Below are 14,144 nucleotides of genomic sequence, written 5' to 3'. Positions count from 1 at the left end.
TGCAGTCCATCTGGGTGTACTAATTGAGCATGATACTCTTTCACATTTCTATTTTAATAGCCAGCGAGCAATTATTCCTAGCTACTTATGTTTATTTTTATATCTCCTAAGCAGTCATTCCTGAATTCATTGACCTTGCCCTCATAGATATATTTTTGTCGCAGGCAGAGAACGAGTTATTGTAACATGGAGAGAATACTGCACTTATTGTTGAATGTTGCACTGAATATGTAAGGAAAGAAATTGAGATAAAAGGCTACATAGTTGAAGTTAAGGTACCTCCTAAAGGATAATTTCCTCTTGTCTAGTCTCAATCTTTTTGCCTAAATTCTGTCCTTTTCCCCCCCCCCCTTGTCCAGTCTTTACCTATTTACATCCAGTTATGATGTAAAGGCAGAAAAACAGCAGGTCAGCATCTGTCGCAAGAACACAGATGATTTGACGTTTCAGGTATAGACCCTTTCTCAGAACTGAGAGATATTACAGATGAACAGCATTTATAAAGGCTTCAGTGGCTAGGACAGTGTTCTGACTTGTTGAGGTGGGGGATCTCATCCCCATCACAAGAAACAACCTGCTCCCTGGAAATACTGGCCCATTCTATCCATCTGATGAAGGATACCTGCCCAAAACATCATCATGTGTCTATTCACTTCACAGATGCTGATAGGTATGTTCTGTTTTTATTTCTATAGGTTGGTGGTTATGCTGCAACCAGTTGTAAATGTTGAAATTGCATTCCAAACAAGGCAAATGTGCAATTCATTTCATAATTGCCTTACTTCACATGGTTTGTGAGAATTAATATTCTTGAAAATTTAAGACTATTGCTACAACCACCTCTCTGTAGATTAAATTTTTTATCCCTTCTTGTCACCTCAACCCATTTTCCTTCCTCTGGAGGTTGTTTATCCTGATTGATCCTTTTCAGCCCTAGAGATGAGCACTAGTTAGTGACATAATAATTTACATATAACATGTGTCACCATTGACAGCATTATTAAATGTTCTGTTTGCTGTAAAGAACAATGGTTTGTCTTTGCATGTTATCTGTAGGTAACTTTCCGGACCAGGATCTATCACTGCAATATCAACAGTCAGGGAGTAATCTGCTTGGACATTCTGAAAGACAACTGGAGCCCAGCTCTGACCATTTCAAAGGTTCTACTTTCTATTTGCTCACTCCTGACAGACTGTAACCCAGGTAAGCAAATTGTGCCCCAAATGACCCAAGGAATGACACTTCATATCTAGTTTATTTGAGAAGATTTCAAGGTATGTATTTGTAGAGCAGGTCATGTCGTAGCTCTTTTAAAATTAAAAGTTAAAACTTGTGTACATTGTTGAGCAGTTTTTAAAAACAGGCTGTTAGACTCAACCTCACCTACTTGCCTTTAACTGTTTAATTGGTTCTTGATAATCCCTCTATTGCTTTTGTCTCCAGAAACTAATCCAATTGCCTCTTTAACTACCTTATTGTACTTCAATGGTCTTCAATATTAACTTATTCCCCAGCATTATTACAGTTTGGGTGAGAAGTTTGGTCCACCTTGCTCCTAACTTTCTAATTTTTAACTTGTGGCACAGGCATTCAAACCACTTGTATATTTCAATTTAAAAAGTCACACAACACCAGGTTATAGTCCAACAGCTTTATTTGAAATCACAAGCTTTCGGAGCGCTGCTCCTTCTTCAGGTGAAGAAGGAGCAGCGCTCTGAAAGCTTGTGATTTCAAATAAAGCTGTTGGACTATAACCTGGTGTTGTGTGACTTCTTACATTTGTCCACCCCAGTCCAACTCCGGCATCTCCACACCATATTTCAATTTGGTCACCTTTTTCAAAGAAAAGTTGAACTTCCTCAATCTTTCCATATGCAAAGTAATCATTATTGCTTGCCTCTATTGTATAAAGAGCACTAATATCCTTTATTATTATTCATGTATAAGCCTAGACTTTGTTGACTAAGCTATTTAATCAAAGAGGTTGTCACAGGTGAGCCCTCTCTTCTTGGCTAATGTTCAAGGCTGTTTTATTTTCTCCTCCCTCTCCCCACTCCATGTTTAGCCCAAGGGTGCTGCAGCACCACTCACTGCTGCCCTGCATGAGCATATTTAATTCAGCACTGGGACTAAAGCTCAGACCTGTCTGGCCTGTGTAGCTTGGTACTGTACTGCATGGTGAATTTTTCACTAAGGAGCTTTGAAATCTGGATAAAATAGAAAAAAGTTCTTTCTCGGGCTTAATAGTAGGAAAGTTGCGTTGTATATCCTTTGCTTAGCCAGATCTGATGACAATCTAGACTAGGGTAATCACTAAATTTTGGTCAAGAGCGGCAATCCCAAATAGTGACTTACTCCAGGGCTGCTGATTGTCACCAATATTGGTGACAAAGCATAATGATGGTCATTACTGAGTGTTATGCAACACTGCCAATTGATGCATTTAGAAAAATTCAGATATTTAAATCTTTTGTACTCGCTTTTTCAAATGTTTTGAATCACTGACATTCTTCAGTTATCACGAGTTGCATCTGGTAATTACTACATGTGCTTTCAATCTATTACCTGGAAGAGGTGATCTCATATTGGGAAAGATGGGCATCAGCCCTGGCATAAAAGTAACAGGTTCCTGTTGTGTCACTGTTCATATTTAAGCTTGGGAAAGATCTTGTCAGCTATTTTTAAGCTTGCATTTGATTGCAGGTATATAATTCTGTGTTCCTGCAACTTCACAATCATGTGAGCAGACAGTGAAAACATGGCTTACGCTTGCAGCACTGTGAAATGAGGCCAATGGTACAAATTTCACTGCACTAGAAATGCAACATTTAAGTGTCTTTGCTTTTCTCTTGTCCTCATTGTCTTGACATTTACTCATTCTTAGATTTCCTTTATCCTCTTATTTGTCTAATTACTCTCTTCCCTGCATTTTCTCTCTTTGTAACTATCTTCACAGTCCAGTTATAAACTTTCCCTGCCAGTTTCCTTTTGCTTTCTTCCACTTAAGAATAAGAGAAAGAATAAACACTGTGGAGGTGAGGTTTAGCTCAAGTCAGTAGCAGTAGTGAAAGTTTCCAGTTAGAATTGCAGGCCCTATATTTTTAATGAAAGACTTTAACTGAAACTCGGAAAGCCCTGCTTCTATAACATTCTCTTGCTAGCCAGTAAGAAACGGCAAAAGTATACTGCAAAGCTAGGATTATTGGCACAATTTAGGGTGGACGTAGCATTCTTTCATAGCAAAGATGGCGCGGGATCTGCCGAGAACGCACCTGAGGTTTGCAAGGGCTGCAGCTGGCTCACGCACCAGTCAGTATCACTGATCTAGATACTAGTGTTGCATCTTTTGCGCTTCTATGTTTACAGTCTCTTTGTCAGTAACAGACTTTGATCTACAAGTTTGGATCTATGTAATGTATTAATAAGGGACTTCAGAATTTCATAAAGTTTTAGCCTGAGGTCCAGCAAAATAAATGTTTTAGCTAATTGACTAAGATCTTCTATGATTAGTTTCCAAACTGGTGGGAGCACGATACATTCCACAATAAATATGGAAATGTACCATTTGATATGAGCTTTTCTGCATTTATTGATTTAAAAAAAAAAAAAAAAATTAAAATCCTATTGCAAGCTACATCATGTGCAATAAATCTTGGATCATCCTAAGCTAGATGAGCCAGTATCTAACATTTGGCCAGTTTTGTTGTCTGAGGTTGTCGTTGCAGCAGAATGCTGAAATATAAAAAGTCTCCAGGAAGCAAAACTTGAGAAGTTATCACGAGTAACAATTTAAATTTGAAAACCTTATCAAAATAGTGTTATTTGGGGCAAAAGTAGGGTATTTTGAAGCTCTTGCAGTGAAAGGTAACATAGTAAATCAGTAATTTAGAGTTTTAGCAGGTGGTACAGGAAGGATATCTTGAAATTGTGTTGCCATAAGATAATATTTCTTCGTGAACCTTTTTCTTTTGTCTTCTGACCCCTTTATTATCCCTGATCTGTGATTGTAATCTTGTGAAAGTCACTGCTTCTTTTACATGGTATATGGGCACACAGGAAATATGTAATGGTAACAAAAAATAGGAATACTGTGGATCTCTACCAGGAAGGCATCAATAGGCAAATCTAATAAACCTTGTAATTGGGACCACTGATTTATGGTGCCTGACAAAGTCGAATTCTGTTTTATTATTTGAAATTCGAAGATTTTTTCCCCAGTGTTCTTGAGGCTGAATTCTAGGTTTCTGTCCATTTTTTTTCTGGTTAATAAGTGGTGTTGATGTTTATATTGTTGTATAAAATATTGCAACTGGGACAGTTACAGCCTTGCAATGTCTTCCCTGTGTGTGTGTGTGTGTGTGTGTGTGTGTGTGTGTGTGTGGTCTGCCTCCCAGTGTCCATGAATAATGTAGTTAAAGCCTATGTATATTTAAAGTTTTGGATATGGTGCACACCTGCATCCACATTACTTCCTGTGTCAGGATTTTTATGTGAACATTTATAATGGGAAACCATGTCAATATTTTATCATTGGAAAATGCTGTGTTAGCATTTACTTGTCACTCTGCAATTGTAGGCCTCCTCCCACTAGGTGTTGTTGTGAGTCATTTAGGTTTGCCTTCCACTTTGTTTTTCCACCCATTTCCTGGCTCCCCCACCCCGCCCCTTGGTGTTTTACCCATTTTCAAGTGATTTAAAAAAAAAAAAAAACAACCCTATTTTCAAGACATGTGACCCTGGCCCATTTGAGCACCTTGATTCAGATTTGGGACTTTGAGAATGGCTTTCCTGCTTTCGACCTCAAGCTGGTGCACAGGCCTATTTGCCTGACCTGATTTTGGCTGCTGGATTTGCATTTGGGGCCAACTTTCTTCTGTCCCTCTCCATTCCCCCCATCATATTTATATCCTTTACTAGCATTGGTTGGACCTTTTGAGCCTACGACCTCAGGCTGTGCTTCCAATACACATTACAACCCACGTTCATCTACACTCCTCCTTCCCCTTTGGAGCTCTTCTCTGCCCTTGCATGGGCTAAATGCAGCACTGTACTTTTTGTAAACATTTAGTAATTATACTGCAAATATATAGTGTTAATTCTTTAAAAGTGCTCAAGCAAGCTAAGACTATTTAACTTCAGTAATCTTAAACAGGCTTTTAGTTTTTTTTTAACTTGCCTTTATGGCGGTGGTGAAATGAAATCTGTCACAGGAGCAGTTTACGTGGTCATGGAGACAACAAAACAACATATCCTCTGACTTACTGAGCAGTGCTGCAGGATATTTGCTACTGGCATATAATATAAAGTTTTGTGTACATGTGTAAACCTTGGTTCAGTGGTAGCGTTCTCACTTCTTGGTTAGAAGGCCTCACTCCAGAGACTGGAGCACATAATCTAGGCTGCGGTGTCAGGTGTCATCTTTTGAATGAGATGCTAAAATGAGATATTAAACTCTGGTTTTGTCTTCCCTCATGGGTGGATTTAAAAGATCCCATGGCATCATTTGAAAAAGAGCAGTGAACTTTACCGCTGTCCTGGCCAATATTTATCCCTTAACACCACCAAAAAATGAGGTTATCTGGCCATTTATCTCATTGTTTTTTGTGGAACCTTGTGTCCAAATTGCCATATTTCCTTGCATTTCAAAGTACAGTACTTTATTAGTTGCGATGCTCTTTGGGACATCATGAAGTCTGAAAGGTGCTATAAGAATGGAAGTTTGTTTGGCAGATGTGTACATCTTGTTTTAATCATTCTCAATTATTTACTCCTGTCACAATTTCTGTTATGCCTACCTGTTGCATCTAAATTATGACTGTATAATTAACATGTACTTGCCTTTAACTCAAGACTGCTAGATAACTATGGATGGGGAAGGCCATTCAGCTCAGCTTAGCTTATCCATTCAGAATGACTGAAGTTCTCCCATCAGTTTATTCTTGAGCAATTCCAAGGCTCTCATCTCCACTATTCTGTCAGGGAGTACAGTCCAAGTGTTGGCCTTTGTGTGACTTTCGGATATCAGTCCTAAATTTACCGTTTACTAGTTTGAACCTGTGGCTCTTGGTTCTACTGAAGTAATTATCTGAATGTTCCTTTTCCATTATTTTAACTATCTTTCATACTTCTGTAAGATCATCTCTCGGACACTTCGTTTCAAGGCTGAAATGTACATCTGTCCAGTCTTTCTGAATAACCCAGACCTCTAACAATAAAGATCAGTCTCATGGCTCTTTGCACTGCCTCCAACATTTGAATATCTCCCTTATGTTTCTGTGACCAAAACTGGACACACTATTCACCAGAGCATGATACAGTTTGATCAGGACTTTGGCTTCTAATATTTTGTTAATTTAATTAAACATCCTGTTAGCTTTGTTGATTGCTATGTGGTGGTTGGACATATTGAGAGAAGTATGCTGAGACTCCTACTTTTCTTTGCCCATTTTTCCATCCCATTTGCAATACTTTACACTTCTCTGCATTAAACTTCATCTGCCATTGTTCTGTCCAGGAACATATTTTATCCAGCTCCTTCTGCAATTTCTGAGCTGCGTCCTCTGACTCAAGTTCGTCCTAGTTTAGTATTATCTGCAAATTTAACCAGTTTGCATTGGATTTCTGAGTCCAAGTCCTCTAAATTAGAAACAGTGATGATCCTAACACCATTCCTTGGGGAATGCACACAGTGCTGCAGCTGGACCCATCCCCCTCCCCTCCCCCTTTCCTGTAACTCCTCGAACAAGTAAGCATTGTTTTCTGCCCGTGGGAATTTGTCAAATGCCTTCTGGAAATTTAGATGAGAACATGTTGTAAAGCTTGCAACAACAACTTTCATTTATATCGCGCCTTTAACGTAGAAAAACGTCCCAATGGGGTTCACAGGAGCGCAATCAGCCAAAAATTGACACTGACCTAAAGAAGGAAAATTTAGGACAGGTGTCTAAAAGGTTGATCGAAGAGGCTTTTAAAGAGGGTCTTAAAGGACGAGAGAGAAGTGGAGAGATTTAAGGAGGGAATTCCAGAGCTTGGGGCCTAGACAGCTGAAATCACGGCCATCAATGGTGGGGTGAAGAAAGTGGGGGATGGGCAAGAGATCAGAGTTGGAGGAACGCAGAGGTTTTTGCAGGGTTGTAAGGCTGGAGAAGGCTACGTAGGCACGTCCAAAGATGTGCGGGTTAGGTTGATTGGCTATGATAAATTGACCCTTAGTGTTAGGGGGATTAAATATGTGGGGTTACGGGGATAGGGTGGGATATGTGTTGGTGTAGGGGTTACGGGGATCGGGTGGGATATGTGTCGGTGCAGGCTCGATGGGCCGAAATGGCCTCTATCTGCACTGTGGGGTTTCTGTGATTTCTGTGATTTCTGAGATAGGGTGGGGCAAAGCTATGGAGAGATTCAAAAATGCACATAGCAATGGAATTTGACCAAAACACATCACTTGCACTGTCACAATAAAATGCAATAATTAATTAAACGGTCATAAAAATATAATTTGACTTAATTCAGCCCATGTACATCGGTAGCCCTGATAAAACTTTGTACATTATAGTGGCATTGCTGCATCTCGGAGCAAACCCACAGGAGATGTGCAAGTCATCTAAAAATGGTACCTGCAGTGTGCATTTCCTATTTTTTTAAAGAAAGGTAAAAACTAACCAAGATGTGTGAAGTGTAATAAAGGAGCTCTCAGGAACATAGAGTACCAGAATTGGTGTGTCTGCACAGTTAATTGATATATTGTGTGAACTTATCCAGTGTTTACTTGACAACAGTTAGACTTGGTAGTGTTTGTGAATCTCTTGTGGCATTATTCATAGTGAGTCAAAGGATATGCTGCATTATCCAATGTATAACTTAATATATCGGCTCTCTGATTTATGGTGACCTGAAGTAGTCGAATTGCATTTAATTAATTCCGAAGTATTAATCTAACCCTTATCTGAAGTATACATTTGGTCTTGACTCCCTATGTGCAACACCACAGGAGATTAACTTGCAATATGTTAAAGGGTGTGCATGCCATGGACCACTCCTATGTAAAGTAGTTGTTAAGGCATTTCTCATTATAAAAGTGTCCACATTGTTTGGCCACTACTTAAGTCACCTGTAGGCTGCGCTGTGATCACATCTTCCCTGCCACGAAACACCCACCTGCAGGGCACTTGTATTGAACCGATTTGAATGTACAGCCTTCGGTTGCAGACCTCCCACCAGTGGTGACGCTGTGGTGCGAGTTTCCCTGGTTTGTTTTATATCCATCTCTCACTAACACTGTTTTATCTCACTCCTAACACTGCTCTGCTCCACTCAATTTTTTTTTAAATGATTGCAAATATCTAATGGGCAATTTCATACCACTCCCAACTCTGCCCCATTCTATTCCAAAAGCACCTGTACTGATATTAAATAAATCTGGAGTAATGGTAACCGTGAAACTATCAGATTGTCGTAAAAACCCATCTTGTTAACTAATGTCCTTTAGGGAAGGAAATCTGCTGTCGTTACCTGGTCTGGCCTATATGTGACTCCAGACCCACTGCAATGTGGTTGATTCTTAACTGCCCTCTGAATTGGCCTAGCAAGTCACTCGGTTGGAACAAACTATGAAGCACAATAAGAAAGAAACCGGACGGACCACCGGCATCGACCTCGGCAATAGCTAAGGAAACGGCAACAGCACACCCAGCCTAGTCGAACCTGCAAAGCCCTCCTCACCAACATCTGGGGACTTGTGCCAAAATTGGGAGAGCTGTCCCACAGACTAGTCAAGCAACAGCCTGACCTAGTCATACTCACAGAATCATACCTTTCAGCCAATGTCCCAAACTCCTCCATCACCATCCCTGGATATGTCGTTCCACCGGCAAGTCAGACCCACCGGGGTGGTGGCACAGTGGTATACAGTCAGGAAGGAGTGGCCCTGGGAGTCCTAAACATTGACTCCGGACCCCATGAAGTCTCATGGCTTCAGGTCAAGCATGGGCAAGGAAACCTCCTGCTGATTGCCACCTACTGCCCTCCCTCAGCTGATGAATCAGTACTCCGCCATGTTGAGCACCACTTGGAAGAAGCACTGAGTAGCAGCAAGGGCACAGAATGTACTCTGGGTGGGGGACTTCAATGTCCATCACCAAGAGTGGCTCGGTAGCACCACTACTGACCGAGCTGGTCGAGTCCTGAAGGACATAGCTGCCAGTCTGGGCCTGCGACAGGTGGCGAGTGAACCAACACGAGGGAAAAACCTACTTGACCGCGTCCTCACCAATCTACCTGTCGCAGATGCATCTGTCCATGATAGTATTAGTAGCAGTGACCACCGCACAATCATTGTGGAGACGAAGTCCCGTCTTCACACTGAGGACACCCTCCATCGTGTTGTGTGGCACTATCACCATACTAAATGGGATAGATTCAGAACAGATCTAGCAACTCAAAACTGGGCATCCATGAGGCGCTGTGGGCCAGCAGCAGAATTGTATTCCACCACAATCTGTAACCTCATGGCCCGGCATATCCCTCACTCTACCATTACTATCAAGCCAGGGGACCAACCCTGGTTCAATAAGGAGTGTAGAAGAGCATGCCAGGAGCGGCACCAGGTGTACCTGAAAATGAGGTGCCAACCTGGGGAAGCTGCAACACAGGACTGCATGCATGCTAAAAAGCGGAAGCAGCATGCCATAGACAGGGCTAAACGATCCCACAATCAATGGATCGGAGCAAAGCTCTGCAGTCCTGCCACATCCAGTCGTGCATGGTGGTGGACCATTAAACAACTAACGGGAGAAGAAGGCTCCATGAATATCCTCATCATCAATGATGGTAGAGCCCAGCACGCGAGTACAAAAGACGAGGCTGAAGCGTTTGCAACCATCTTCAGCCAGAAGTGCCGAGTGGACAATTCATATCGGCCTCCTCCTCAAGTCCCCACCATCACAGAAGCCAGTCTTCAGCCAATTTGATTTGCTGCACATTATATCAAGAAACAGCTCAGCACACTGGATATAGGAAAGGCTATGGGCCCTGACAATATCCCGGCTATTGTGCTGCAGACTTATGCTCCAGAACTAGCCACGCCTCTTAGCCAAGCTGTTCCAGTACAGCTAAAACATTGGCATCTATCCAACAATGTGGAAAGCTGCCCAGGTATGTCCTGTCCACAAAAAGCAGGTCAAATCCAATCCGGCCAATTATCAGTCTACTCTCAATCATCAGCAAAGTGATGGAAGATGTCATCGACAGTGCTATTAAGCAGCACTTACTCACCAATAACCTGCTCACTGATGCCCAGTTTGGGTACTGCCAAGACCACTCGGCTCCCGACCTCTTTACAGCCTTGGTCCAAACATGGACAAAAGAGCTGAATTCCAGCAGTGAGGTGAGAATGACTGCCCTTAACATCAAGGCAGCATTTGACCGAGTGTGGCATCAAGGAGCCCTAGTAAAACTGAAGTCATTGGGAATCGGGGGGGAAAACTCTCCACTGGCTGGAGTCATACCCAACACTAAGGAAGATGGTTGTGGTGATTGAAGGTCAATCGTCACAGCCCCAGGACATCGCTGCAGGAGTTCCTCAGGGCAGTGTCCTAGGCCCAACCATCTTCATCAATGACCTTCCCTCCAACATAAGGTCAGAAATGGGGATGTTCGCTGATGACAGCAGAGTGTTCAGTGCCATTTACAACTCCTCAGATAATGAAGCAGTCCATGCTCGTATGCAACAAGACCTGGATGACGTTCAGGCTTGGGCTGATAAGTGACCGGTAACATTCGCGCCACAGAAGTGCCAGGCAATGACTATCTCCAACAAGTGAGAGTCTAACCACCGCCCCTTGACATTCAGTGGCATTACCATCGCCGAATCCCCCACCATCAACATCCTGGGGTCACCGTTGACCAGAAACTTAACTGGACCAGCCACATAAATACTGTGGCAACAAGAGCAGGTCAGGGTCTAGGTATTCTGTGGCGAGTGTCTCACCTCCTGACTCTCAAGTCTTTCTGCCATCTATAAGGCACAAGTAAGGAGTGTGATGGAATACTCTCCACTTGCCCGGATGAGTGCAGCTCCAACAACACTCGAAGCTCAACGCCATCCAGGACAAAGCAGCCCGCTTGATTGGCACCCCATCTACCACCTTAAAAATTCACTCCCTCCACCACTGGCGTACCATCTACAAGATGCACTGCAGTAACTCGCCAAGGCTTCTTCGGCAGCACCTCCCAAACCTGCGACCTTTTCCACCTAGAAGAACAAGGGCAGTAGGCGCATGGGAACACCACCACCTCCAAGTTCCCCTCCAAGTCACACACCATCCTGACTTAGAAGTATATCGCCGATCCTTCATCGCAGCTGGGTCAAAATCCTGGAACTCCCTCCCTAACAGCACTGTGGGAGTACCTTTACCACATGGACTGCAGCGGTTCAAGAAGGCAGCTCACCACCACCTTCTCGAGGGCAATTAGGCATGGGCAATAAATGCTGGCCTTGCCAACGACGCCCACATCACAAACAAATTTTAAAAATAACACTGGCTGCCTGTTAAGGTGTTCCGTACCAATAAATGAAACACCCCTACATTGTGATTGTTGCTTTTGCAAGAGAGCTGCCTAATCAAACGTGATCTGACCATACACGCCAGAAACCTGATTTCTTGTATGAAAAATCAGGTAGGAATAACTAGAAAAAAGGACAATGAAGAGTCAAATATAAGGCTGCTGAAGTGGAAAACGGCAAAGTTCAGTGATCAAAAAGGGGATTGGGTGCAAGTTATCTGGCCAGAAAAGGAGTTAGCAAATGAGTCAACAAATGTTCAAATATGATGGGCAAAGAGTAAAAAGTGTATATTTCTAATTGAATGCTAGCCTTTATAATTAGAGGGCTGGAATATAAAGGGGGGGGGGTGAAAGAGAGTCTTGGGCAGCCTCCCATCTTCCACCCTTCATAAATTTAAGCTCATCCAAAGCTGTGCTGCCTGTATCCTAATTTGCACCAAGTTCCATTCACCTGTCACCCCTGTGGTCTTTGCCCTACATTGGCTCCAGGTTAAGCAACACCTCGATTTGTAAAAAAAAATTAATTCTCATCCATGTTTTCAAATCCCTCCATGGCCTCACCCCTCCTTTTCTCTGTAACCTCCTCCAGCCTTCGAACTCTCCAAGATATCTGCGCTTCTCCAGTTCTAGCCTTTTGAGTGTCCCCGATTTTCATCGCTCCACCATTGGCGGAGGTGCCTTCAGCTGCTGAGGCCCTAAACTCTGGAATTCCCTCCCTAAACCTCTGTCTTTCTACCTCCTTTTTTTTCCTCCTTTAACACGCTCCTTAAAACCTACCTCTTTTGAGCAAGCATTTGCTCCAATATCTCCTTGTGTGGCTCAGATTTTGTTCGATACCCTTGGGATGTTTTACTATGTTAAATGCACTATATAAATGCAAGTTGTTGGGGAACTTTTGAAGCAGAGGCTGGGAGAAAGTGAGGATATGGTTATTAGTTTTGGATTGTACAACAGGTCTGGACCAATGGGCCAAATGGCTGCCTCTTGTGCTGTAAGCATCTATGGTTCTTATCAGTGTGTGTGTGGTAAACCACATTACAATGTAAAGTCACAGGCTCACTTGTCATAATAGTTATTACTGGTTATAAATATAGAAATTGGTAACATATGCTAATATAAATATCTTAAGGTAATTTTGTTCTTCCTTGTATAAAGTATTGTCGTCTCCAGTTTGACATTTTGTCCACTGTCTTGCTCAGCTGCAATGTCTTTTGAGGTCCTTTTCTTGCACATTGATTTTTTTCCCCCTCCTGCCATTGGACATTTAAATGCTTTATTGGAGATAAAATTGGATTCTGCATTTTTCTGCACAACTTCAAAGGTAATTCATTAGTTGTGAAGTGCTTTGGGATGTCCTGAGTACAGTAAAGGCCAGATAGTGCAGGTTTTCTCTTGTATTCTCTTCTCTCTCATTCTCTGATTTTCTGATTCTCAACTCAATTTATCACTGGTTATTTTTCTTCCTTCGCTCCCCCCGCCCCCCAGCCCCTTCACTGTTTCTGCTGAAAACTGATGGTGCTGCTTGAATGTAGAAAGGGTGCCCATTTACTAGAGTGGTCTCAGTCTTACCAACCTGCACTGTTACTGCTGGTTTCTGATGACCAGGGTTCCACCCTGTGTTGACTTGTGTTGGAGGGCTGTATTGGCTGATGCAAACAAGGGAAGACCTCCCAATAAGTGCCATCTGGCATCAGTGGGACTTCTGCTACTTCTGTTGCTGGGGAATCTGAGTTTCAGTTTTGAGGGTCGTAGTTGTTGACAGCACAAAAAAACATTCCATCTATGCTGTCTTTATTTTGTTCCCTTTAGCCTCTGATACTTTCTCTCAATTTATTTCAGCTAAGACTTCTGCATCATCCAATAACTTTATTAATCCTGCTCTCTCTATCTAGTTTCAAACCTGATTTACTCCACCCCTCTGCCATATTAATGTTAATGCTCCTGCACTGCTATTATCTTGTCCAAAAGGACATTGGCACTGTTTTGTGCAGATGAAGGCCACCCTTTCTACCAGAACTTGCTCCTCTGCCCCAAAAATATGAACCTTTTGCCCCTGCACTTGGCCTTGTTTCTCAAACTAGTGCATAACTTGTTAATAAACTTCCACTTCAAGAATTCAAATGTACTTCTGTCGCTGTTATTAGTTCCAAAATGGACAACGAGCAGGAGTTGGTCATTTGGGCTCTCAAGCCTGCTCCGCCATTCAATAAGATCATGGCTGATCTGACCTTAGCCTCAACTCCACTTCCCTGCCCGCTCCCCATAACCCTTGACTCCCTTACCATTCAAAAATCTGTATCTCCACCTTAAATATATTCAATGACCCAGCCTCCACAGCTCTGGGGAAGGGAATTCCAAAGATTCATGACCCTCGGAGAAGAAATTCCTCCTCATTTCCGATGCCCCCTTCTAGATTTCCCCCACGAGGGGAAACATCCTCTGCATCTACCCTGTCAAGCCCCTTCAGAATCTTCTATGTTTCAATAAGATCCCCTCTCATTCTTCTAAACTCCAATGAGTATAGGCCCAACCTGCTCAACCTTTCTTCATAAGACAACCCTTTCATCTCCAGAATCAGTCT

The 14,144-nt window shown here is 42.6% G+C and overlaps 1 protein-coding gene across 4 annotated transcripts in view; it reads left to right on the top strand.

The window, feature by feature from the left end:
* The window catches only part of ube2e3 (ubiquitin-conjugating enzyme E2E 3 (UBC4/5 homolog, yeast)), a 129,305-nt gene that overhangs the window by 107,364 nt on the left and 7,797 nt on the right, over positions 1–14,144 (top strand). For 3 of the 4 annotated variants that reach the window (XM_085985974.1, XM_085985976.1, XM_085985975.1), the window contains exon 5: positions 1,057–1,204. In XM_085985974.1, the coding sequence (XP_085842100.1) occupies positions 1,057–1,204 (148 nt within the window). The remainder of the gene's footprint in view (positions 1–1,056; positions 1,205–14,144) is intronic. The other variant, XM_085985978.1, reaches the window with a different exon arrangement.

This window comes from Somniosus microcephalus, chromosome 4 (genome assembly GCF_052327205.1).
Source record: "Somniosus microcephalus isolate GS21.2 chromosome 4, FLI_Smic_1.0, whole genome shotgun sequence".
NCBI lineage: Eukaryota > Metazoa > Chordata > Chondrichthyes > Squaliformes > Somniosidae > Somniosus > Somniosus microcephalus.
This window is presented reverse-complemented; position numbering and strand designations above follow the sequence as displayed.